Source organism: Cololabis saira, chromosome 9 (genome assembly GCF_033807715.1).
Source record: "Cololabis saira isolate AMF1-May2022 chromosome 9, fColSai1.1, whole genome shotgun sequence".
NCBI lineage: Eukaryota > Metazoa > Chordata > Actinopteri > Beloniformes > Belonidae > Cololabis > Cololabis saira.
Window position 1 is genome coordinate 22,176,407 of NC_084595.1, and position 26,489 is coordinate 22,202,895.

At 41.0% G+C, this 26,489-nt stretch overlaps 1 protein-coding gene across 4 annotated transcripts in view; it reads left to right on the top strand.

Moving 5' to 3' along the window:
- Positions 1-26,489, top strand: part of dtx1 (deltex 1, E3 ubiquitin ligase) — a 54,037-nt gene that overhangs the window by 13,187 nt on the left and 14,361 nt on the right. For all 4 annotated transcript variants that reach the window (XM_061730799.1, XM_061730802.1, XM_061730801.1 and 1 more), the window contains one exon: positions 13,768-14,515. In XM_061730799.1, coding sequence (XP_061586783.1) covers positions 13,768-14,515 — 748 coding nt within the window. The remainder of the gene's footprint in view (positions 1-13,767; positions 14,516-26,489) is intronic.

Consider the following 26,489-nt stretch of genomic DNA (forward strand, 5'->3'; position numbering starts at 1 on the left):
TATTTTCAAATACAGGTGGAACTGGGTTTTCTTTTTGACATTTTAAAATATTGACAACACTATTAAAGAAAATTAGAAAGAATAGCAATAAATGGATAAAATGAAAGGAAGAAAGGTAAAAAATGACAAAGGAGAAGAACACAAGTGTCTGGGTACAGTAATGCATTAGAAGCAGGACATATAATCTATTTCAAAGATAAATTCAGAGTTATATCTTACTTCGACTGGAAGCTGGCTCCACAGGTGAAGAGCTGAAAGCTTCTGCCTTCTTTCTAAACCTGGAAATTCCAGGAAAAACAAGTACATTGGCATCATCAGAGCAAATAGTTTGCTCTGATGATGCCAGACGTGAGACATTTAAGATTAGACAGAGCTTTGTTTTAAAGGGCTCTTTATGCCATAAAATTGAAGTTCTTCCTTTTGCAACAAGCCAATAAATGTACTTTACTTTATTTGATTCTCATGCATAAACCATATTTAGATAAACTGGACAAAACTTGGTCAAAAAATTACCGTACTCCAAGGTTTCTTTGGACAGTTTTAGCAGCCGACGGCGCTGGAATGAGTACATTTGAATTTAGATAGGAAACCTCTGACATTACTATGAGCGGCAGATGCTCCCACCCTTGAAGAATCCTCAAACCCCGTTTGGGGGGCAGTGTGCCGCTAGAGCGTGCAGCGAGTGCTTGGCTACACTGTTTACAGAATGTCATCAGTCACAGTATGGATGCTCGCGTCGTTATCGTTATTTTTATAGTTATTGTTGTCAGTGTTGTTGGCCCCTGAACAACAACGTGACACAGCAGTAAAATAACCGAGCTTTTAAAACGAGCAATTAATACTGAAAAATGTGTTTCGTTTTGTTAAACTGGAGGTCTGCACACAGCACAAATGTGATTACACTTGTGATTCTACAGGGAAAATGGTCTGGGCCTAATGATTAAAAAAAAAAAAATGCTTGAGAAAGTAGAACATACTTAAGGTGAAGTTGTGCCTGGTAAATCCATCACAGCGCAGAGTGAATGAAATGTTTTAATGCTCTCTCTCAACGCTCTCACACCACGTCTAGGTTCCTGCTGATCAAAGCTGACCACTGTAGTCTGGCACAGTGACAGTTTGCGTTAATGCAGCCAGACGCTTCCTCTGATAAGACCTGACTGTGTCTGACAGCACGAAGTGGGTTATAAAAGTCCCATCTCAGCAACCCCGTTTAATGCATGCTCCTCATTTCCATGAGTCAGACTAAAGTGCAATATCCCAAGCTCTTTTTATGTTATTATTAATTTGTTATAAATTAATGTTGTCACCAAAGATGATTCATGTTAGAAAATCAATTTAAGGCAAAAAGTGTTGCGGAAATGAGCGATAATAACCTGTAGGTGGTTGTGTGGATGTGGAAATGAGTCAGAAATGTCTGACGTCTAAAGGCTGACCAAAGAAAAAAAAATGAAGTGGGGTTCACATGGAAACTGTTTTTCCTTTTGAAAAACTCTGTCTGATTGGTGACTGTGCAGTGCATGTATCGGTTAGTGTCGCACCCACATTATGGTCGAGGTCATCTGATGAAGAAGCACATGAGCTATCCCTCAAAGTCTGTCCTGGTGTGCTACGGCCATCAATCTAGTTTGTGCTGAGCAGGCAAAAGGGGGTTTCACAGATGTGCAGTTTGTTGTAGCGGTGTGATGCCTGACATGAAATATTCTGTCTTGAAGAAGAATACTGCGCCATGTTAGGGTGTGGGAATTGCAGGTGTGTGTCTCTGTCTACTGCTGACTGTGAATCGGCTAAGATGTCTTGGCCAATCGTTTATTTGGAATCAGTCACTAATATCACACTGGACTGGATGATCTCTCTGCTTCTAATATCTCTTATCCATGTAAAATAATAAACTTACTGAGCTTTCCTTTAGTAAAATACCTGAGCATCGTCTTCAAGTTGGAGTGTGCTATGTTATTTGTGTGTTTCTAATGAAGTGGCCTCTGATATGACATTTCTAATGTCTGAAACTAATCCCAACCCTATTTCCAAAACAATCTTACGAAGGTAATTAAAATGCAACAAAACCTTAAATCTACAATTTAATTCTTTTTTTTTTAAACAGAAACAAATACAAAGAAGATGATTTCCAACTGTATTTCCAAAATTTAAACCAACTTAGAATTTGACCTCAGCAACATATTTAAAAGTATTTAAGAGAGAAGTGAAGAAAAACTGATTTTTCTTTTCATTGATACCAAATACCATGTAATTACCTCTACAGTCAAATTGAGAAATGAGAGACAAGTTTGAGTAGGTGGAAAGACATCATCAGTGATTTATGAGAAGCAAATGTTGCTTATCAATTTGGGAAGTATTATAAGGATATTTCCAAACAATTTGGAATCCACTATTCAGCAGTGAGAAAGATCCGTCATGGGTGGAAAAGATCTACAACATTTGCCAATTTTCCAGAGAGTTGATGTTCCAGCAAGTTCACCCCAAGGACAGCTTGTGAAATGTTCAGAGAACTGGGAAAGAAAAAAAAAACAAAGGTGGAAAAAGCTTCATTTTAAACTTTTCACACTTACAAGTTTCTGTAGCATTTTAAAAAAAACTTTCCATCCTTTTTTAGAAACGTGGTTTGTAATGAGCTTTCTGTAGTCTGCTGGGTATAAGCAGGTAAGTAATCCAGAAAGACTTTGTGAATAACTGCATGCGATTACACAAGCTGCTTCAGTTTTTAGTTTAATCAGCATGTAAGCTACCCTTGATGCGTGTGTTTTGGTGACGATGAAGGAGTTGTAAGCAACTGTAAGCTGCTGACAAATGCTGAGGGAGAGGAGGGGGCTGAAATGCACTCACTGGCACAGATTTTCAGACAGTCTTAGAAAATATGGCTATACTGTATACAGGGCTGTCTCATTTCATAGCTTGTCTGAAACATTAACAGTAGAGATTGTAAGGTTGATAATAGCCCAGCTTCACATAAGAATGCCTCGTGACCTCAGCCATATTCATCTCTGCTCTGTAGCACTTCTTGTGTTCACTCATACATCAGTACGCACTTACATAAGCATGAAATTTACTCACACACTTGTTCGGAGAGTGACTGTGGTTGAGTCAAAACTCCCCGGCGGAGGACGGTCACTGCATTACATCATCAGAAGGTTGTATCAGAGCCTGCTGCTGCACTGCAGCAGCTGGCAGGTGGACAGCAGTATAACTTAATTTTCTCAAGATTTTTTTTTTTTTTTTTTTTTTATCCACTCTGTCTTTTTGTGTTACCTCGGTAAGTGCAAACTCCGCACAAGTGCAAAGTAACTGGCCAGCTCCCAGGACCAGAGTTTGGAGAGTTGAAGGGCTTGAGGTTGAGGATGGTTGCAGAGGGAGTTAAGACACATTTCTTGACCACTTTGTCTTGCTGGCAGCAAAACTATTAGTCGGGCAGATTTTACTGCAGTGTTATCCTTCTGAGCTCGGGCAGAAGTGAGACATCCTTTTTTTTCCCCCCCCAACACTGTTATTCTTTGGCATTTGAAACTTAACTCATCACATGCCTTCTGTCCAAACCTTCCCTCTGTTTATACTTGTGTAGCGTAGCATTTCCACTTCCCCCCTTCCCCCATTTGTCTGGTTTTTATCCATCTCTTTATTCTCCTCCTCTGTTCTCTGCTACCTTTTCTACATTCCAACCCCACATCTATAACATCTTCTTTGTTCTCTGGTTTCCTTTTCTTTCTGCTCCATCGGTTCTCTCATCTCCTCATCCTGCCTCCAAACCATTGGCTTCACCTCCACTTTTGTTCATCCATCACTTTGCAGACAAAAGAGATGAGGATGCTTTAGCGAATCCAAGTCATTGTTCACCACTGTAGCCCATTATGAAGAGGAGCATTCTGGGAAAAACGAAAGTGTCATCTGAGATTAGAAAATGAGCTTTTATGTGTGATTTTTTTTTTTGAAGGAGAAGAGCAGAAAACCTGAGATATTGTAACATTTTAATGCCGTTAAACCAGCTTAATGCCAGACTGCCACGCTCATTATTTCGGTCTCTGATCTCTGGGTATTTGTTAATGAGCAGATAAGGCTCTAACAGATCTATGACACTTTGATGTACAGGTATGACAACAGCCCGTTACTTGCGTCTCAGTGAATAGCTTGATTCTTATCGCACTCATGCTGCAATAACAGATCTTTTTGAGTTAGATGGGTTGTCTTAGTCTTCAAGGCATTTCTGTTTTTTTGCACAGCGAGATTCTCTCTAATAGGCAGCTGGGTTTCATTGTTCATGAAAACCCTTTTTGAGATGAAAGTCTTTTTTTTGTTTTTTCTTTAAGCTGTGCTTATGATGTTTATGTGAAAACATCAAACGCGTTTCAATTAATTTATTTCCAACATCCACCAAAATTTATTAGCATCCTCCCTTTTCGCGTGAAGGATAATATGAAAGGCTGTATGGAAATAAGGAGTCATTGCTTAAATCTGTCTGTTTTCTACACCCGCTTTATTCTGTTGGAGGTCGACAGAGGCCGGAGCCCGTTCCCGCTAACGCTTGGAGAGAGAAGCTTCGCTTTGGACGGGTGGGCCGTCCATGATGGAACTGACACAAAAAGACAAGCAAACTAGCCATTAAATCTATGGACAATTTAGAGTCATCAGTCACATTTTGTCTTAAAGGGAAAGTTCGGTTTTTTACAACCTGGACCTTATTTCTGGCATTTTTTATGGTTGTATACTCACCCAGGCAAGTTTGGTGTCATTTGGAGTCCTTCGGAAGATATTAGGGTTTTTTTTTTACACACACAGCCCCAGATGAAGACAACAGGTCCTGGAAGCAGATCTAGTGATTCATAAAAGAAATGAAGAGTTTCGCGGCAATCATGTGTTATTTAGACGCTGCATCGTCTGTGTCCCGCGGTGCCCCGTTCACTACCGTTATATGGAGAAGCGGCTCGCAAAAAAACCCCTAATATCTTCCGAAGGACTCCAAATGACACCAAACTTGCCTGGGTGAGTATACAACCATAGAAAATGTCAGAAATAAGGTCCAAGTTGTAAAAAACCGAACTTTCCCTTTAACATGCATAAATATTTGGATTTCTGTAAGCTTCTAGAGAGGCTTCCTCTCACCAGCAAGGCGTCAGCTCCATGCGTACCCCCTCGACACCTGAAGTCAGTACACAACTTAGACAGAAACATTGATGGTTCAGAATCTGGAGTGCAGATCCACTTATTAACGCTTTCAGATGTTAGTAGTGGCCACACTCTCCCTCCTCTTTTACATTTGCTGCATGTTGTTTGAAATCTGAAGAGAAAGTCATTGGGATCTGGCGCAAGTTCCTGTAGCCGTGTAACTGCGAAACGCCGCCTCCCCGATATTCCCTCTGTGTTCTTGACAGCGCTCTAAACTTTTAGATTTTATGTCCCGGACATGTCCCATTCTCCACTGAGGAAAGAAATAGTTTCAAGATTGTATCCATTTATTATATTTAAACATTACATGCCACATTAAGCAGATATTGAACACAGTATTTACCAAACAGATGTTTAGTAATCCATGCTGCTGCGGATGTTTGAGCTGATCAACCTTGCAATATACGCAGGCCTGAGTGAGCGAGGATGAATGAGCCGACGGGCTGCAGAAAGGGTGAAAAACTTGTGCTGCACGACTCTGGTGTAGTTAAAAATATACAGCAATGGATGGAAAAATAATAGATAGAAACTTATAGTCCAGACCACGATTTGACAGAGAAAGTCTTGCACAGTTGTCAGTATTAAATCAGCGCGCACCATGAAACTGGGCCGAAGCCGAGATTGATTCATTATGCTTAAATATCCTTCATGAGCACACAACTCAGCAGGCAGCGTCGTATTACTGCCTTTAAAGGCTGGCAAACTGTAGACGCTATCACTCTGATGCAAGTCATGGTGTGTCCATATAAAAAAAAACAACATATGCCTCAGGGCCAAGGATCCCTGTGTCTCCTGCACCAACGGACCACTGCGCCTCTGATGTAAATGCTGACAGTGATGTTTTTAATGACAAAGCAGTTTGCACCTGACGCAGAGTGATAGTAAATCTAACCCCTTAGCCTGAAAATGCTCTTAAAATGACCCGTGTGACCAGGAAGAATTATTACAGCAATAAACCCTCATTGAACTGCACAATGTTTTGTATAGTGCTACTCCGGCTATTGATATAAGACTTAAAAGCTTGTTAACTTGTCCTGTGAAGGAAATTGGTCGTTTTTTATTATAATTCTATATTATAATAATATAAACTATGCAGTGTAAAATGACTTCTTTTACCTGTATTGTCTGCTTCTACTTGATTTAGCTATTTCTTTTTTTCTCAAGTTGTGTGTTTTTGCTTGTTTGTTTGTTTTCTTTCACTTAATGTAGAGCAGCTTAACATATATTGGTATTAGGCGTAAAGAACAAAAAAGAGACGTGCATGAGCAATGGTACGGTGCACTACACAGCTAACAGACAACAGAAAGCTGCTCAGAGCTGCCGGTCGTGTTGAGCTCTGGCTGCATCTCTGCGGCTACAACTCAATGTGCCCGCTGCAGTAAATCTCTCCTTGTGTGTCTGATGATATTGTTGCAAATTAGTGAGCCACAAAAGAGACGTTTTTATCCTCAGTTTGCTCCAAATTCACATACAGATTTACAGTCTAAATCTATCCCCTAATGTCATCTGAATTAAAGTCTAAAAATAATCATGTTATGCTGAAGAAGAAAGAAGAAGATAAAAACAGACATTTGTTTGCTTGTGTCTTCTGAATTTATTCTCATAAGACTAAAGTAATGTATCGGTGTTCTTTAGAAAGTGATTTCAAAATATTTTTAATGAGTATTCAAAATCAAAGCTGCCGCCTTCAGGGACGCATTTTATTTTTAACCTCTTAAAATAACAGATGCCACTTGAGATTCATTTCAGTAGCATCTTTTTCTTTACACCCTGCCTGGATGGTAAATGCCTGACCTGAGTCCCACACCAACCCTTTGCCTCTTGACCTCCTCCTTCAACTCCTGTTGCCGTGGGAACTGGTCAGAGAGACAAGCATCTGCATGTGGTTCAAACCTGAAACACACCAAACGTTGGGCATTAAACAAAACAAACTGAAACACCCAAATATATAAAATATTTCTTGTGTTGCAACTAAAGGAGGGCGTCTTCTAACCCTCCTTTTATGACTATATTGTGAAAGTATATATTACCCTTTGTGTACCTTTTAGAGAGTAATTCTGTGTTTTAATACATCAAGCTGAAGTGGGGTACAGTTCCTGGCAAAAAGTGTGAGATCAAAGATGTATAAAATGATGAGTTGCTTGTTCATATTTGAATGCGTTCGGAGTAGACAATTAAATAAAAGTGGTTGAACAATTACCATTTCAAATGAAAGGATGCAGTTTTATTGTCAGCTGAGTTTTTTAGGTTTTGAGCTGTTAGTTTAGGAAAGTCAATATCCAGAGATCTGAGCATTCCCTCCATCATATGCACTATTGCTTTGTACAATCTATACCCTAACAAGGCATCAATTACATTTAAAAAATTGTTTCTTTACTTTGGATAGTAAAGATAGATCAAATTAGTTGGATGTTGTTAAAATATTTTGGCTCTGTTTGCTTTCTCTGGCTGCAGGTATTGATTTAGGGAGCTCTAATACTTCTCAAACAATATTGAGCCATATGATGCTGGACCTGTAACTGGCCCCTCTCCCTCTGTAGTTAAATGGAAAATGCAGCGCTCTGTTTTAATAGGCTCACCAGAGCCTTGAGGAAGTTGGAGAGGTTTGTCAATTATGAGGATATATTACAGTGCTTGATCCATAACTTCCATCGTGCAGCAGCAGCATCAAGGCGAGCGGGAGCCGTAAATGCAAGGTGATGTTATTCAATGACTCAGGTCTCTAATCTCCGTCCAAGAGTTGAGCCTTGTGTGTTTGTGTCTGTGAGAGAGCGAGCAGGATGGGGTCAAATGAGTGACAGAGTGGAAAATGTGAAGAATGGCTCAGCGTGACAGTGTTGGTCAGGATTCAGGAGAGATGGTGGAGTGAGGAGGAAAGCTGGCGTCAGCAGCAGAGGATGAGTACAGAAGGGGTTGACTGTTGATGCCGTTCTCAGGGAAAAGGCTGCCGGGACGGTTCTCACGTGGTGCAAGCCTCCATTCTGCTCCCTCTTCTGTCAGCTGTAGAGATGGCCTCTGTGACAACAGACCTTTCCTCAGTATTTCTTTGACAACAATGTGTTACAGCAGCTTTTATGGCATTTCCCGATGTCGTGCGACAAGTCACTGCCAGATGAAAACACCTCATGGGAAGCTGACTTTATTCCCTCATCTTGGACCAATAAAGGCTCTGATATAACCTTGGTGCCAAGATGACATTTAGTGAGACAAAGTTAACATTTTTCACATCAGTAGTAGAGATGGGCGGTATGGACTAAAAAAATTTATCAGGATAATTTCTGGCATTTATCCCGATAACGATAAAAATGACGATAAAAAAAATACCAATTCAACTCCATCTTTTTAACTATAAATCTATCTCGCTCTCAGATCCGCCATGTTTGTTACACAAAAACGTCATCAACAGGAATTTTTCTTTCTTTCTTTCTTTCTTTCTTTCTTTCTTTCTTTCTTTCTTTCTTTCTTTCTTTCTTTCTTTCTTTCTTTCTTTCTTTCTTTCTTTCTTTCTTTCTTTCTTTCTTTCTTTCTTTCTTTCTTTCTTTCTTTCTTTCTTTCTTTCTTTCTTTCTTTCTTTTCTGGCTCATTTCTTTCTTTCTTTCATTTCTGGCTCATTTCTTTCTTTCTTTCTTTCTGGCTCATTTCTTTCTTTCTTTCTTTCTTTTCTGGCTCATTTCTTTCTTTCTTTCTTTCTTTCTTTCTTTCTTTCTTTCTTTCTTTCTTTTCTGGCTCCTTTCTTTCTTTCTTTTCTGGCTCATTTCTTTCTTTCTTTCTTTCTTTCTGGCTCATTTCTTTCTTTCTTTCTTTCTTTCTGGCTCATTTCTTTCTTTCTTTCTTTTCTGGCTCATTTCTTTCTTTCTTTCTTTCTTTCTTTCTTTCTTTCTTTTCTGGCTCCTTTCTTTCTTTCTTTCTTTTCTGGCTCATTTCTTTCTTTCTTTCTTTCTTTCTTTCTTTCTTTCTTTCTTTCATTTCTGGCTCATTTCTTTCTTTCTTTCTTTCTTTCTTTCTTTCTTTCTGGCTCATTTATTTATTTCTTTCTTTCTTTCTTTTCTGGCTCATTTCTTTCTTTCTTTCTTTCTTTCTTTCTTTCTTTCTTTCTTTCTTTCTTTCTTTCTTTTCTGGCTCCTTTCTTTCTTTCTTTCTTTTCTGGCTCATTTCTTTCTTTCTTTCTTTCTTTCTTTCTTTCTGGCTCATTTCTTTCTTTCTTTCTTTCTTTCTTTCTTTCTTTCTGGCTCATTTCTTTCTTTCTTTCTTTTCTGGCTCATTTCTTTCTTTCTTTCTTTCTTTCTTTCTGGCTCATTTCTTTCTTTCTTTCTTTTCTTTTCTGGCTCATTTCTTTCTTTCTTTCTTTCTTTCTTTCTTTCTTTCTTTCTGGCTCATATCTTCCTTCCCTCCTTCCTTCCTTCCTTCCTTCCTTCCTTCCTTCCTTCCTTCACGTACGTTGTGGGTGGATTTAACGCAGAACCATAAATCTATCATATAAATGTATTGTTTTTTACTGCGACATGACACATTCTTACTGTGGGGAATTTTTTTGATGGTATATCGTGAACGGTAAAATATCGCCCATTCCTAATCAGTAGCAATGTTATTTGTGTGTTAAAGCTCTTCTGGATTTCTACTTTAAGATTAAGTTCAATTCTTAGTTGGAGATGGGAGGTAATGGCACGTGTCTGATAAAATCCTCCAGTTAGAGTTATCTAGTATCACATGGTCAATCTGCTCACTTCGCCTGCAGAATGCCTCTTAGGGGCAGTCAAGGATGTTGTAGTTTAATGACTCCTGTCCTTCCCTCTCAAAGAGTGATTCATACATGGGCCTTCCCTCACTTTCAGACAAAAACAAAGCTATTAAGGCGGGAGACTGGCAGAATGTGCTTATATTCCCCTCAGCTAAAATGTGGGAGGCGAGTTGAGCTCACCCTGAACCCACCTGGCCCTGCGTGACAGTGTGGTTGGAGTCCCACAGCGATCACCGATTTTAGCAATACATCACACTGCTGCAGTTCATCCCCGTGGGGGAACCACACTGGTGTCAGGAAAGGACAGCTGGAGGACATCGTGGGAGGGAGATAAGTGATGGGAAGGGAAGGCAGGAAAAATGGCTGCTGAAGACACAGAAGGTCAGATAGGAAGTGGCCACTCTCGCTTAGTTTCCTGATGGGAAGAGCAGGAAGGGTCACAGTGAGAACATCAGCAGCTCAGTCCAAGCTTTCTGACAGAGGAAGGTGTACCTCATACAGCGCTGGATTCCAGCAAATAACAGCAGATGGGGAGCAGAGTTTCAGGCTGTATGTTTTGGATTAGAACTTCCCACAGCAGACTGGGGGTCGGCTGGCTTTTTATGGCACCAACGGGTTTTTTTCATTCCCAGTTATCCTAATCTGCACCTCACACAGTCCCTGCAGAAGAATGTGATTAAAAAAACATTAGTAACAGTAGCGCTGCAGTGATAGCGTCTCCTACGGAGATGTTGGAGTTCATTTTTCTGAAAAAAATCCCAAAAGCAGCCATGCAGCAGCTAAACAACCGTACACGGTGGGCAGGACTAAAACTCTTGAGCACAAGCAGATATCAAAGTTTTCAAATTCTTTTTCTTTTTTAAAAAAAGCTACACTGTGTAAAAACAACAAATAGCCTGGAAAAATTTTTAAATTGTTGAAAAAATGTGTTTCTATTACTGTCTAATCACTCTGCTAAATGAACTGTTATGTTTTTATTCCCACTGAATGAACCGTTTTACGTGCAGCGTGTTTTTCTACACGGGAGAGAGGCCGTATTACGCCCATTAACGACACATTCGAGTAGAAAGCTTTTCTAGTCCGGCAGAGAGTAAAAAACACAGAAGGATCAGCGGCAATGCTGCCAGTTTCCATTATTATGAGCGACTTTGGACCTTTTTGACTGCAAAACGTGTGTAATTCTTTGCTTGTGCTGCTGCTTCCCTCACACTCAGGTGACTCTCAGCCAATGAGTCGAATCCAGATAATTAACAAGGTTTCTGCAGCTACTTTGGTAAGACTGATGAGGACTTGGCAGTGGACACGGAATAGGTCAAAGGCTGGTTTAAAAGACTGGGTTCGGACACAAGTGAACACATTGAATGTGCAGCAGATTTATTTTTTTAAATCTTAACCTGTTTACAGCCAGATAAATCTGATTAATTTTGCTTGACCTGCCTCATTATTGGGGTTACTCATAATAACCAGCTAAGGAAGCCACGTCATGGCATTTTAACACTCTTGCGCTTTTCTCTCTTTCAAGAAGTCCTGCTCATTTCATGTTTTTCTTTGAAACAGCCTTAATAGTACTACGGCTTTCAAAGAGAGATCCCGTTAAAAAGTTGGACTGTGTAAATTAATGCTGGGGAATAGAACGTCTCCACATGTTCAAATATGTATGAAGCTTGTGTGAAAGCTAGCCATGAGCCAGACTTTGAGGGGCTGTGCTGCTGTTGATTGTGGCCAGAAACATGCGGGAAGCGTCAAACATAATTCACCCCTCGGGAGCACAGTGACAAAGAGTTCAGACACATGACTTCTCATCAGACTTTCACTTCTACATTATACAAGAAAATGGCGGACTCTTGGGAAATCAGTGGGTGTTTTATTTTGAAGTATATTTTGGGAAGCCATTGTTATATTAGTTTTTTTTTTTTTTTTTTTTAATAACAATTGTCTTCAGAGAAAGTAGAAGAAGTTGAGCCTGCACATTTTTGAAAAGGCACAGATGCAGCTTGCTGAGAAAGTTGTGCATGGGTGGCTTGCAGAAGATGTGAGAGACACTGGCAGCTGGCTCAATGAGCAGTCGTGCGTGTGTGCGTGTGTGCGTGTGTGCGCGTGTGTGTGTGTGTGTGTGTGTGTGTGTGTGTGTGTGTGTGTGTGTGTGTGTGTGTGTGTGTGTGTGTGTGTGTGTGTGTGTGTGTGTGTGTGTGTGTGTGTGTGTGTGTGTGTGTGTGTGTGTGTGCGTGTGTGCGTGTGTGTTTTCTCAACAGCTCCAAATGAAATTAGCCATCAAACCAAGTCCAGTCTGCAGCAAAAACCCAAGGTCAGATTGATGATTGTGCTGATGCAGTGTATTCCCTGGCGCTGGCACCCAGCAGCTGAACGAGGGGTTGCCAGTGTCCACCGGGCTGGTCGATCCTGCACCTATTCATTATCTGAACACACAAACACTCCCATCCCTCCGTTGCCACAGTCCTCCCCGGCACAGGAGTGTGCATTTACCCGTTAAATTAGCTGGGGGAAAGGAGGACGGACGCTTTCCGCCGGAGTGTCTTCCCTGGCGTGCGGCGTGGAGATGGATACACTCAGGTGTCCTGATTTCCCACGTGACTACAGTAATTGTGTTATAATGGGGTTGGGAGCCGGGTGGCCATCGGCAGAGGGGCTAGAGTGCAGAGCTCCCGGCGCGTTGTCCTCATCCTTCCCATGGCCGTACAGAATAGAGTATAGACTGAAGAAAGCAGGGCATTGGGGGTTCCATGTCTGTGTTTCTGAAAGTCAACATTTGAACTCGTCTATACGGTGGAAGATTTTTGGAAAGAAATATTTTAATAGCATTGACAGGCACTGCTTGTTATTCTCTCAGGCAGCTGGTGAAATGTTACACCACATCTGCATCAGTCGGTGCAGTCGCACTCTCAAGTTTGTTGGTTCACTTGATGAAACTGACAGTCCAAAAAATCTGTCCTTGGGCCAATGCACTGCAAAAACTCGTTTATAAGAAAGTAAATCAACTTGTTTCAAGAAAATTAGAAGTTTTTTTTAGACTATTTTGCTACTATTAAGAGTTCTAGTCACGAAAATGTTCCTTACGTCTTTGGCTCTAGATGTACTTAAAAAAGAACAGTTTTGACTAGATTTAGGATTATTAGGCTTATTTCTAGAAATACTGTTTTTTCAGTGTGTCACCTATGAACTATGAATTGATTTGTTGTTGTTTTTATAATTTATTTAGTTCAGTAACCCTTAGATATAAAGACCAGTTATCATTAGCATTTTACCATTAGGAAATGTTGAAAGCAAGCAATATATCACTGAAATTGGCTTGACTTCTACATTTTGTCAAGCTAAACCAGAGAATTGTATTGTTTCTATGGTTATGAGAAAATGAAACTAGAATACAAGGGGATTTTACACATGAATTTAATTTTACTTATAATCTTCTGTGCAAAGTTTGAGCCATTATAAGTAACCTTGTTGTTACTGTAAGGATCATTTAGGAAAGTCTCCCTCAAGTGATATTTTAGAAGTGTTTATAGTTAAATGACCCTAATCTAATGATGTCATCAGGGTTTTCTTGGCTTTGGTTTTGAAATTCTTTCCATTAGAAACAATGAATCAGAGGCTTGGAAGATACGGGCAGCAGGGAGGTCTAAAAGCAAATGCTGTTCAGATGCTTTGTGGGATTTAGCCAGTTTTGGGTTGGACCTACATGAGATTAAAAATCCAAAGCACCTTTTTCTAATTTAATTCTTATAAATGCTCAAAACCATAGTAACGTCATGTGTAATTGTAATCTTGCAAAGAATGAAACACTGCCAGCTTTTAAGACGCAGAGCCATTTACATGTTCCTTCTCTTCTATTTTACTTGCAGGCACTATGAGACCGGTGCAGAGGAACTTTTACGAGCCGTCGTCTGCTCCGGGGAAGGGTGTGGTGTGGGAGTGGGAGAACGACAACAGTTCATGGACGCCATACGACATGGAGATCTGCGTGACCATCCAGAACGCCTACGAGAAGCAGCACCCCTGGCTGGACCTGACATCTCTGGGCTTCTCCTACCTCATCGACTTCAACAGCATGTCTCAGACTAACAGGCAGAGCCAGCGCAAGCGGCGCCTGCGGCGGCGCATGGACCTGGCCTACCCGCTTATCATGGGTTCCATTCCCAAGTCCCAGTCCTGGCCCGTGGGCGCCAGCTCGGGCCAGCCCTGCTCCTGCCAGCAGTGTATCCTGGTCAACAGTACGAGAGCCGCCTCCAACGCTATTCTGGCCTCTCAGCGGCGCAAGCTGTACGGAGGGACCGGGGGCAACTCGTCCGCTACCGGAACCATCACCGCGGTCCGGCAGAGCAACACGTTTGCTGGAACCTCCCTCTGGTCTCCAACATCCAGCTCTTCTGGCGCCAACCACAATAACATAAGTGTGGGAGGTGGGCATGCTAAAGCCGAACAGGTGCAGTCACCGCTGTCCTCTGCCAACTTCCCCTGTTCCCCCGTGATGCCGTCTCTCTCATCCGCCCATGGTCACCACACACTCACCATCAACGGACAGAACAATCTGAACCGGCCCGGCACCCAGCGCATTTCCATGGGGACTGCCCGAGGAGCCATCCCGCCAGGGTAATACTTGCAAACAGCTTTGTGCATGCCCCTTATTCTCTAATTCACATGTTTTTGTAGCCTTATTCTTCCTATACCACCAGCGGAAAGCTTAGACTCAGTTGAGTTTACAACTCCACCGAGGCAAAGGGTGGATATAAAAAGCCAGGAGACTGTCTCCATGTCTGCCTCACAAAGCTTTACGCTGAATGTGTCTGCTGCCTGCGCATCTCCTTCTTTTTTTGTCTTTCTTTATGTCGTCTTCTGCTGATTTATGACTATCACCTTTTATGTGCCGATCAATGGAACTGCAGAAAAAGTCAAGCTTATAGTCGATTGCGCGCCTATGCTGAGCTAGAGCCCCTTTCTTCCGTGTGCGTCTGCCGTGGCTGCAGCTCCATAATGAGCTTATGTTGGCCCCAGTAGGCGTGAAATACTGCAGCTCTTCTGGATCCTTCTGTTGCTTGTGCTTTGAACTAATTTGTTGCTATCAGACTGGGTTTGTTATGTCATGTGAAACAGTCTGACGCCATATGAGGAGTATCTGCCTGTATGTGTGTTTGACAGCTTCTTTGTTTTACTGTGGGACGTGTGTGTGTGTGTGTGTGTGTGTGATTCATGTACAAGCACTGTCACACATGTGAACGGGAAATTGGTGTAGCTGTGGAAACCTATTTGCCATGGAGGCAGAGCTCCACTGGGGGAGAATGAATAATGGATCAAGGGAAAATGGGAGCTTCAGCAAAGCACCCTGACCTCTGAGTGAATCAGAGAGAGGAACCAAGAAAAGGAAGAGTGTGAGCATTGTAACCTATACGTCAGTCCCTTCTCCTTCTTTCTTACACTAAAATAAACTCTCTCCTGATCTAATTTGATTCCATCTTATTCTCACTGCTCATGGGGAGAGACACACTTACTGGATTTTTGAATAATACTGTCTCTTGCAAACGTTTTTCACTTTCTGCGGCCTAGTTCAGGTCACCAAAGCTTACAGGGGGTTTTGTTCACCTTTTGCAGGGTATTACTCTGCTTAATACATCCAGCAGCTGGGAAATAGATTGCCTGCGGAGGGGTATTTGTGATAGAGAGACCTGTTCAGGGACATTTCCTCTGTATTTTAAGAATTCAGTGAAAGCTCAGGTGCGCAGAGTGGTGGATGAAATGTCACTTTTTCATCTCGCTGAAAGGGTTTCGAGGAGTCAATGAAAGCTACAGTCAGAAAGGGGAAGAACAACAGAGCAGATCGGTTCCCAGGCGAGTGGCTCGACACACAGGATAAGTGTGGTTAACATACACACAGCAGGACACGCAATCACACATACGCGTACGAGCACACAAACAAACCGAGACGTGAACTCCCTCGCACTTTCCCACAAGCATGCTACAGACAGATAACAGAAGAACCCGCACAAATGTAAAACATCAGATCTGTTTTTTTCACACACCCACGCCTTCATATAACTGTTGCTAGTTGCAAAAGAGGTAACTGGCACACTCGGACTGTTAACGTGAGTTTATTTTGCTGCTTTGCCAATGCAAGAAGTCTGGATCTGCTAAATGACAAACAAAAACAGCTAAAATGCTGTATGATTTAATCTATATGTTAACTTGCACAAAGTACTGTATCTGCTGTGTTTGTTATGATCTGTGTGTTGTTGAATGTGAAGGAGGCTGGTCAGATATTGATCTTTTCATTGCAGCGTGAAAAACTGACTATGAGCTGTGTGTGTGTGTGTGTGTGTGTGTGTGTGTGTGTGTGTGTGTGTGTGTGTGTGTGTGTGTGTGTGTGTGTGTGTGTGTGTGTGTGTGTGTGTGTGTGTGTGTGTGTGTGTGTGTGTGTGTGTGTGTGTGTGTGTGTGTGTGTGTGTGTGTGTGGTTTACATTTCCTAATGCATCTGTCTTATGTGCATAAATGTTGGAAGTGGCACCATCTGCTGGTTTGTGTCAACACGTCTGTTTCTATTATAGTGAACCGCCCACGCATCACCACCTGTAGCGGTGTCCTTGTAACACATGCCGGATGTTTTCACACTGTTGCACGAAAAGACACAGAGCTGCTTATTTTTGATGATTAATTTTATTACAACCATATTTTTGTCCTATTTAGCCGTGGAACTTTCCTCCCAAGGGCTTTTTTCTTTGTCTCTGGGGTCAGCTGCAGTCTTTTTTTTCTACAATAGCTGACCAAAGTGCTGGACAAGTGAAAGAAAAATAAAAACAAAACAGGACAACGTAAAACATAAAACACATAAATGAAATGCAACAATCATGGCGAGTTAAGTAAAAATGAGTTTTAAGATGAGATTTAAAAACGTGTGCAATGTGCAGCGGCAGCTCGTTCCAGAGTTTGGGGCCAGTTACTGCAAAGGCCCGGTCACCCCTGCTCTCTAGCCTGGAGGGGGGAACTCTTAGGTGGAGTTGGTTAGCTGACCTAAGAGCCCGAGAAGGTGCATGCACATTTATAAGACCTGAGATATAAGACGGTGCAAGACCATTTAAAGATTTAAAAACAAGGTGAGGTGAGGAGGCGAGCTGCAGCATCTTGAACCAGCTGCAGACAGGACAGGGAGGAACAGCTAAAGCCTGCATACAGTGCATTGCAGTAGTCTAGGCGGGATGACACAAAGCCGTGTATAATTCTCTCAAAGTTTTCGAACAATAAAAAGGGTTTAACCTTGGACAAAAGCCTCAACTGGAAAAAAATAGATTTTAAAACTGAATCAATTTGTTTCTCCATTTTAAAGTTAGAGTCCAAAATTACACCAAGGTTTTTGGCAGTATCTTTAACATGTGGCTCCAGGGGTCCTAGATCTACACGAGTCACAGGCAGCACTGGGACGAAAAACTAGGACCTCAGTTTTATTTTCTTTAAAGTTTAAAAAGTTTAAAGCCATCCAGGCGTTGATGTCCTCTAGACAGTCTAGTAAACTTTTAAAAGAGTGGGAGTCTTTATGTTTTAATGGCATGTAAATTTGCGTGTCATCAGCATAGCAGTGAAAAGCGATGTTATACTTTCTAAGAATGGATCCCAGGGGGAGCATGTACAGGGAAAAAAGCATAGGCCCCAGAATAGACCCTTGAGGAACACCAAAAGGGAGAGGAGCAGAGGGCGATACCGATCCCTCCAGGCAGACAGAAAAACTCCCAGACGGGAGATTAATATGCCGTGATCTACAGTGTTAAATGCAGCTGTAAGATCAAGGAGGATCAGGATGGCTGAATCTCCAGAGTCAGTGATTGACAACAAATCATTAAAAACCTTAAGTAATGCTGATTCAGTGCTCTGGATGGGTTTAAAATCAGATAGGAGAGGTTCCAGGATACCATGTGTATCTAAAAAAGACTGTAGTTGTTGCAACACAAGTTTCTCCAGAATCTTGGATAAAAATGGAAGTTTCAAAATAGGTCCGTAGTTGGAAAGTACTGAAGTGTCTAAATTGTTTTGTTTTTTCTATCAATGGCTGAACAACAGCGTGCTTAAACTCCTTAAGCACAACACCAGAGGCAAGGCTATTGTTTATAATTGCTAAAATGCTGGGACCTGTAGTGTCAATTGTCTGTTTAATGAGTGAAGGAACAATATCTACTGGACACGATGACATTTTCATTTGGCCCACGTATTTGCTTAAAGCGGAGAGAGATATTGACTCAAACTGACTAAAAGTAACATGCAGGTGACAGAGATGGAGGGGTCAATAGAGGGAGGGGTTATCAGAGCTCTGATGCTGGTAATTTTGGGTGTAAAGTACTACTGGAAATTTCACTACTACTACTACTACTACTATTATTGAAAGTGATAGGATAAAAAAAATGGGAGCAGTGAGAGAAACGGTGAAAAGACGTAGCAAAGGATCCTCATTCGTTGAGCTGGGTGCACAAGGGCTGTAGTTTCCGTGCACGGGGCCTAACCATATGAGCCAGTTGATGCCCCGGCTGTAAGCTTTTAACAAAACTCCAACATGCAACAGCCAGTTCTGGTGAACTGTTTCTTGGATGGCAGCCTCTCAGTCCATAAATGTATAACTTTCTTCAGTTACACTTTTTCTCTCTGCTGAGGAGGCTACACCTCCAAATACACATACTTATGCCCATTTGTTATAATTATTTAGCTTCAAATTTGCTTTTTTTTAATGGCTATATGAGACATTTCTATGGTTTGAATCTAAAAGACCACTACGCCCCTTTAACCGTCCCTTTTGCGTTCTTGTTCAGTATCACCGCCAAACAAATCCGTTTCATTTGGACACGGAGAAGCAGCTGGATTCACACTTGATCAACTTAGAAAATTAAGACTTTTTACTGCTTTTAGCACTACTGAATGTATCCTCTATGTTGGGGTATTTTTAGCCTACAAGCAACATTTTCTTCCACGTGCTGAATTCAGAAATGAAAACATGTACATCGTATTGTTAGTGTTAGTGTGTTAATATTGAGGATTGATGCTGAACAGTCACTCTGACTCAGGAAAGGAACTGCTCAAAGAAAAATATGTGAATGTCTAACAATGGAACAGAGATATGCTTACAAGACTAATAGCTACTCAGCAAACAAGCATCTTGTACCTCAGGCTGGCAAAGACAAAACTTAAATAAGTTTAAGCTGACAGTATTAAATCATGGGTGATCAGGGTTTTTTAACATTAGGCATATGTGAATAATTTACATTCTCATTCTCAGTCACTGCATATGAATCACTTTTTATCAATGTGATGTTTATTGGTATAATAATAAGATCAATCTGAGAGACAAAATTAACACTGATTTATCTGCATGTTTTAAAGACAGAGTTTTTTAGCACCTTTCCTCTGTCAAACCACTTCCTTTTGTGCTGAGACTCAACCTTTTGCAATGCTTTCTGTATTCTGACGGGAAGACAATTAAAAGTTCCGTCTTCAGGTGAAATAAAAAGGTTTGAATAACAGTTAGATGTCTGGTGTTTACAAATCCCTTTTGTTGAGATCAGTCATCTGAGTGTTGACCGGAGGGCTGTGAATACGTCAAGTGCAGCACTCCTTATTCCTCAGTGAGCCACGTTGGCACTCTGATCTGATCTACCCCTTAGGAGAGGAAATTAATATCGTAATGACTGAGTAAATCATGACAGCTCATCTGGGCCCTAATGATGCAATTTTTAAATTTCTGGTGTCATTATTCCATATTTTCTGGGTATTTCATTCTTTTGTGATGCATATCCTATCCTCCCACCTCCATTTCTACTGTAGCAGGGGCGCGCGCGGGGGGGGAGTCTTGCCGCTGCTTCCTGATACCTGCATCAATATTGCAATTAAGCACTCTTGAAGTTCTCTCCATCCAACCCCCAAGCTTTGTCTTTATAGTGCATAATAAACAGATGAGGAGATATTACTCCTCCATCAGCACTTTCTCAACCAGGCTTAATGTGCAGTCTCTATTTGGAGAATCACGTATGATTAAGTCCACAAGGAACTCTGAAGATTCCCTCAGGGAAGAAATGATGATGCTGAGCTGAAGCATGAGATCCACGTTCATGCCTTGACCTGACATGGGCCGTGATTAAAGTGGTGGTACTGAATTAGGTATGTGGAGATTGGCTTTATCAATTGCATGCATTGATTCTGGGCCTGAGGTAATGGCATTAGACATGTGAAATTTAGTCAGTGCTAATTCCTTTGGAAGCACATTTAAAAGTAACAGTTTTGTCAAAGATTTTTATTTCTCTGGTATGGTTTTATTCATTAAAAAAAATCAGATCTTAAAAATACACACGGTTCAGGAGGCAGAGAGAGAACAAGTTTACCTGAGAAAAAGAGAAATGCATAGTCGAGGTTCAGTGTGGTTCTCTAAATGTATGTCATCGAAACCAAAGTGCTGTAACAGCAGTATCACAGAGGAAATGTGAGACTGTTAACTGATGTTTTTATCACCACACGGTCTGCTGTTCATTAGAAATACGCATCTTAACAATCCACATTATTTGACTTTGATTTCATCTTGATACTTGCTGCCTTGCTTTTATTCAAAATGGGTTCTCATCTATCAGACGACAAAAACAGTCTTGATTCAGCTGAAAGACTTCATACTTTAAGAATCTATTGGTTTCAAATAAAGTGGAAGTAAGTGGCTGATTTGGGAAACAGACTTGCACAATAACTGCATCGATGGGCGATCAGAACTCCTATAAGATGAAGGAGCTCAGGATCCCTTCATCAGGGGGGAGGTGTGCTGATTTGATGTCATAGCAAATCCAAGTTGTTGGCAGTCAAAGTACACATCACCAGATTGTTTGTAGTGTAGTTCTGTGATAAACAATCATGCACGCTTACGCTGTCAGTCAAGTTTAAATTGTTTTGGAGCGTATTGGATAAAGCTCATGGATGCACAGGAAGGACGTGGAGCCTCCACTCTAGAGGTCCCTGCCCGAAATGTGAACACTGAAGTAGTAGCATTAGGTTATTGGTACATTAAATTATCTGTTTATCTAATTTATTCATAAAACATTCATGCAAACTCTGAATTTACAACATAATTTTAATGAGGTTTTGTGAGTTGAAACTATATTATAGTATACTATATTAGTTATTTAAGGACCTAACCAAAGTGTACAAAAGACAGAAAAAAACATTTTGATAACACTCAAGAAGTTTGGCTGCCACGATAAAAGTCTTATTCTCATCAAGCAGCTGTATAATGCAATGTCAGAAGAAATAAACCTCTGCAAGGATAAGAGGAGACGTCACCCTCTATTTCTCTTTTCCACTATTGCGTTTTGTCTTTGCCGTGATGTTCCCTGCAGCTCGGTGAAGTGGTCTTTGTTGATGTGATAAAGTGATACACAGATGTTGCAGGAGACGACTTAGACGAATTAGAGTTACTGTGGGTGTCTTCTGTGGACGGAAAACAGCAAGAACTATGAACAGAATGCCATTCATAACAAACCAAAACAAATATCCCTTCAGATGAAAGCTAATTATTTACTTTACTTAACTAATTAATATGAAAAAACTAATTTGGGCTGCTTCAAAGTCTTTTAATATATTTAACCAAAACTACAAACTATCATGCTTCCATCAATTGCAATTTAATTGAATGCTATAACAATAAAAGATCAAGTGATCTTTGTAAATATCATGTGAAATATTTCATATGGGATTCGTTTATCTGTTTCCTGCCAATTATTATTATCTTTCACATTTGACCAAATCATGCATATTATACCAAAAACACTTCCCATGGTTTCTCTTTTTTGGGATTGTGTTAAACACCAATTTTAGTGTTAAAACATATAGGCCCGGTTTCACAGACAAGGCTTAAGCCTAGTCTCGGACTAAAATGCTGTTTGAGCTGGCTTAACTTTAAGTCACTTGCACAGACATATCTTAAAATAGTCATAGATTTAGTCTGTTCTGGATTAAACAAAGCCAATTGCAAAAGGGTGGATTAGAGCTACTCTAGGACTAAATTTAAGTTTATATTAATCCTGCAAAGAGGCAGGTTTAACTTCAGCTTAGTACTGTTTGTGAAAGGGAGCACAGATGTTTTGGGAGCATGGAGTATTTGGAATATCTAAATGAAGACCAATATTCGCTACAGAGGCCAGCCAGACAAATACTTGTGGATAGGAGTAATCCATTGAATCAGTTTGATGAAATAACTTTCCGAAACCGCTTTCGTATGTACAAAGAAGATGTACGTACTGGAGATAATTACTTTGCTTGAGCCTAGACTTTCCTCCATGTCTCAAAGAGGAAGGCCTGTACCCAGTTCTCTCCAAGTTCTGATAACTTTGAGATTCTTGGCATCTGGAACCTTTCATCGTGAAACTGGTGATTTGTGTGGTGTCAGCAAAGCAACAGTGTGTAGAATAGTTCACAATGTCTGCAGTGCCATTTGTGAACTGAGAAATCTGTACATTAAGTTCCCTGATGCTGCTGAGCAAACCAACTATAAATCGTGATTCTACGAATATGGGAACTTCCCAGGAGTGATTGGCTGTATCGATGGATGTCATGTTGAAATCAAGTGTCCATCAACTCCTGATGCTGAGGAGTACAGGAACCGTAAGAACTGGTTTTCCATCAATGTTCAGGCTGTATGCACTCCCAATTTAGAGTTTTCAAACATTGTCGCCCGTTTGAAGGGAGCAACACATGACTCAAGGATTTTTCACAACTCTTCATTGTGTGCTCAGTTTGAGAGAGGGCAACATAGCGGAATACTAATTGGTGACAGTGCATATGCGCAGAGTTCCTATTTATTCACACCTTGGCCACATCCCACAACAACTGAGCAGCAAAGATATAACAAAGCTCATATTCACACTAGAGGGATGGTCGAGCGTATGTTTGGGGTGTGGACAAATCAATTCCAGTGTTTATGCAATACACTTCATTTTGAGCCAAGAATATGCTGCAAGGTGATCATTGCTACAGCTGTGCTGCACAACTACCTGAAGCTGTACAACTACCTAAAGCAGTATAATTGTCCTGACCCTCCAATGGAAGACCAGAATGATTCAGATGTGCCCATGCCAGTCCAACAAGGACTTGCACTCAGAGCTGCTTTCACATTGCAGTGCAATAGTGTGCTGAAAAATTAAATGAGAAACTCAACCAAGGCTGTCCTAAAATTTAGGTTGTGGTGACTACAATACTCACACTCTTGTCAAGTGTATTTCATTACATTACATAGCTATCTCATGCATCTTTCTTTGAACAACTCTCTCTTCTAATTTCATATCCAATTCGACCTATAGAATTCTCATTTTCATGTCATGCTCTTCTTTCAGATATTTCATTTTCTGCTCATGAACTTCTAAGGCTAACTTTTCATGCATTGACATCCTTTTTGGTCTCTGCTGGAAGGTTTTGGCAGCATCTTTTCTCTGGGATGCCATGCAAGATGTGGAGGGTGCACAGTCATGTGCACTGGCTCTTCCACCAGGGTTAGAATAATATCCTCTGGGAAAAGAACACCGTTAGATACAAAAGTGTGGTTACATTTTAATTTGCATTGAATTCACTGCAAATGGCAGCCCAAGCATTGTTCTTCTTATGTTCAACAGCAGCACTATGCCCTTTACTTTCAATAACAGCATGATTTCCCAAAATTTGTTTAAGTAGAGTTTTTTTTCATACTCAGTATAGTTCTTTGAGCGTGTTCTTTTAGCTTCAACCATGTTTGGTGTCAAAATTCCCTCCAGCAAAACTGTCCTCAATTCCATTCCAGGTTTTTGTGAGCACCATTAGGCTAACAGACTGTGCTCCCACTTAAGCTAATGAGGTGTTCTGCTTTAAGCTTACTCCAGGACTCCACAGTCTGGGACTAACTAAGACAAATATAAGCCACGCTCATGCAAGCCACTTAAATTACCTAGCTTTACTAGTCTGACTTAAGCCTACTCCTGGCTTGATATAAGCCTTGTCTGTGAAACCGGGCCATAAACTCCTGCATGTTACTGAGTTCTCACAGTTGTCAAAAGTACCATGGCAGAAATAAGGCGACCTCCCAAAGTGCAATACAGAATAAAAATATCATGATAAGACTCTCTATAGAAGTCACAGAAAGTAAATGTAAAGTAAATAAGGGGGCGGAGACGTGTTATCATCAAAGGAGCCGTGTCTATGACAACCTGACATCACTATAGAATCAGACCATTCCATTTGTTCAGTCAGAATGTTGTAATCATTCAGAAGAGGCACATCTGTCATTTTTGTGACGGAAAAAGAAAAAGCACACAGCTGAAAAACACATTTGTTCAGACATAAAATAGTTTACTTTGAAAAATTACACGAAAATGTCACATCGACCATCAAGATTACCGTACAGGAGGCACGTGAGGAATGAGCGAAATTGCCAAAATAGCCTGGAGGACAATAATCACAGGCTCCATGAAGAAAAATTAACAGACTGAAGTTCGTACTTAACGCTGATAGATTGTGATGCCAAGAGGAGACGTCCAGAGCAAACCAACTATACTATGATCTGGACCAAACGAGGGCCGAGTGGTCCAGACAGAAGTCCCTGAAGGAGATGTACATCAACAAAGGTAAAGAAACCAAGAGGCAAATAGAGAGACTGCAGAAGTTTGCTGATGGAGTCACTCTCAGCTTTGCTGAAGTATCTTCCCGGGTCCAAAGCTCCGTAAGACAAAAGAAGAAAAAGGGTCTGCAGAAAGACTTCTAAAAGTAGCCCAAATCTTTGGCCAGGAAAAGTTCTCCAGTGAGCTCCAGACTGTTCAACAGAAAAACATCACTCTCCAAGAAGAGCTGGACAGAGCCAGGAGTTCACATGAGGAACTCAACATGAAATATGAAATCAATATCTTTCCCATTCGCCAGAAGGTTGAGATGCTTAACAAAGAACTGGAAAGAGAAAAGGAGTCTCACGCAGCCCAAACGGCCCAGCAGTTTATCAGGGACCTGAGGGCTGAGAAGGACACCATCCGTCTACAGATGGAGCAGGAGATCATCACCCTGCAGCAAACTTCAGCACACACACGGATGCAGCTAAAGACAGAGCTGGAACAGATGAACCTCTCGTATGGAGACCTGAGCTCCAAGTAAGAAACTGATCTTCTTACTTTCAGAAAACAGGCCGACTGTTTTCAGCAGCAGCTGCACGGAGAAGTTCAGGCTCACGCACAAACTGTGAAGACGGATGTGAGAGATTTAACACGATGAAAGCAGAGCAGGAAGCACTCCGACAAACGATGGCTCCGAAAATGGTACTTTTAAAACAATCCACCGCTGAGAAAGAGAGAGAATTTCAGACGGAGGTGCAGGGTCTAAAAACTCAACTCAAGAGACAAATCTCCATCAACAACGAGCTTTCTGCAAAACTGGAGGACAGAGATGATTTCAGTCCTCCAAAAAGAAAAAGAGCCAGATATGAGGAGCCTGACCAAGAACAAGTGTTCATCCCTGTTTCTTTCCCTGAACCCATGAAGACGATTCAGCTGTCTGAAGAAAACGTCCCAGAGATGAGAAATAATGAACCTGAACCCATGATCATCCCTCAGTCGCCTGGAGAACTCGTCCCTGAGACAAAGACGATGGACTGGAAACAGCGGATGTGACTCAAGACTTAGATGACGCCATCGCACAGACAAACACCTAGAAACCTTAATTTTGGAAAAGACACGTCACTTCCTGGGTCTGAAAAAACCAGAGGCATGGAAGAAAAAGAAAACACCTGAGAGTTCCTAGGATCAATTGTTAAGTTATGAATGATTTTGTGCCGGATCATGATGAATGTCAAATAAAATATCAACATAATTTACAGTATTATGTCTTAAAGTAGGGGTCCCCAAACTACAGCCCGTGGGCCACATCCGGCCCGCCAAAGCGATTGGAGTGGCCCACTTACGATCCCAGAAAATTTAAAGTTCTTTTAAATTTTTTTAAGTTAAAAAAAAAAGAATTTGAATTTTCCTATCATAAGATATCCGTACTTAAATGTTGGCATTCTAATTAAAATTGACCATAGTTATGAGCTAAACTAATAGTGGCTCATCTTCACCCCCTCACACAATGGTATATTCTGACCTTTTGGCTGCGCGTCAAGCGCGCGAATAGTGAGATAAGACTAACTAACTAACTAGATAAGACTAATTTACCTGTTTGTTTGTTATTTACTATTATTCTGTATTATTATTATTATTTCACTACCTGTAAAGACAAAACACTTACCGTTTGTTAACTCAACTGTTCCTGTTACAAAATCACATCACCTCATTCTTACCTGAATATTACCAGTATCAGTTTCTGTTGTTATGTTCTATAAAATAAATGGAGTATCTGTGGTACTTCAAATAAACACATGTGAAGACATTTTATTACCTTTTTTGCATATCAACAGGTGGTGCCAAAGCCAAACGAAGGGCAGCTGCAACAAATGATCATTATATTTGGGGATCCCTGGTCTAAAGAGTAAAAGTAAAGGGTTAAACTATAAACACACTGTAGATGAGTGAATTAGCTCGTTACTTAACACCCACCAGATAACATTACCCACCATTG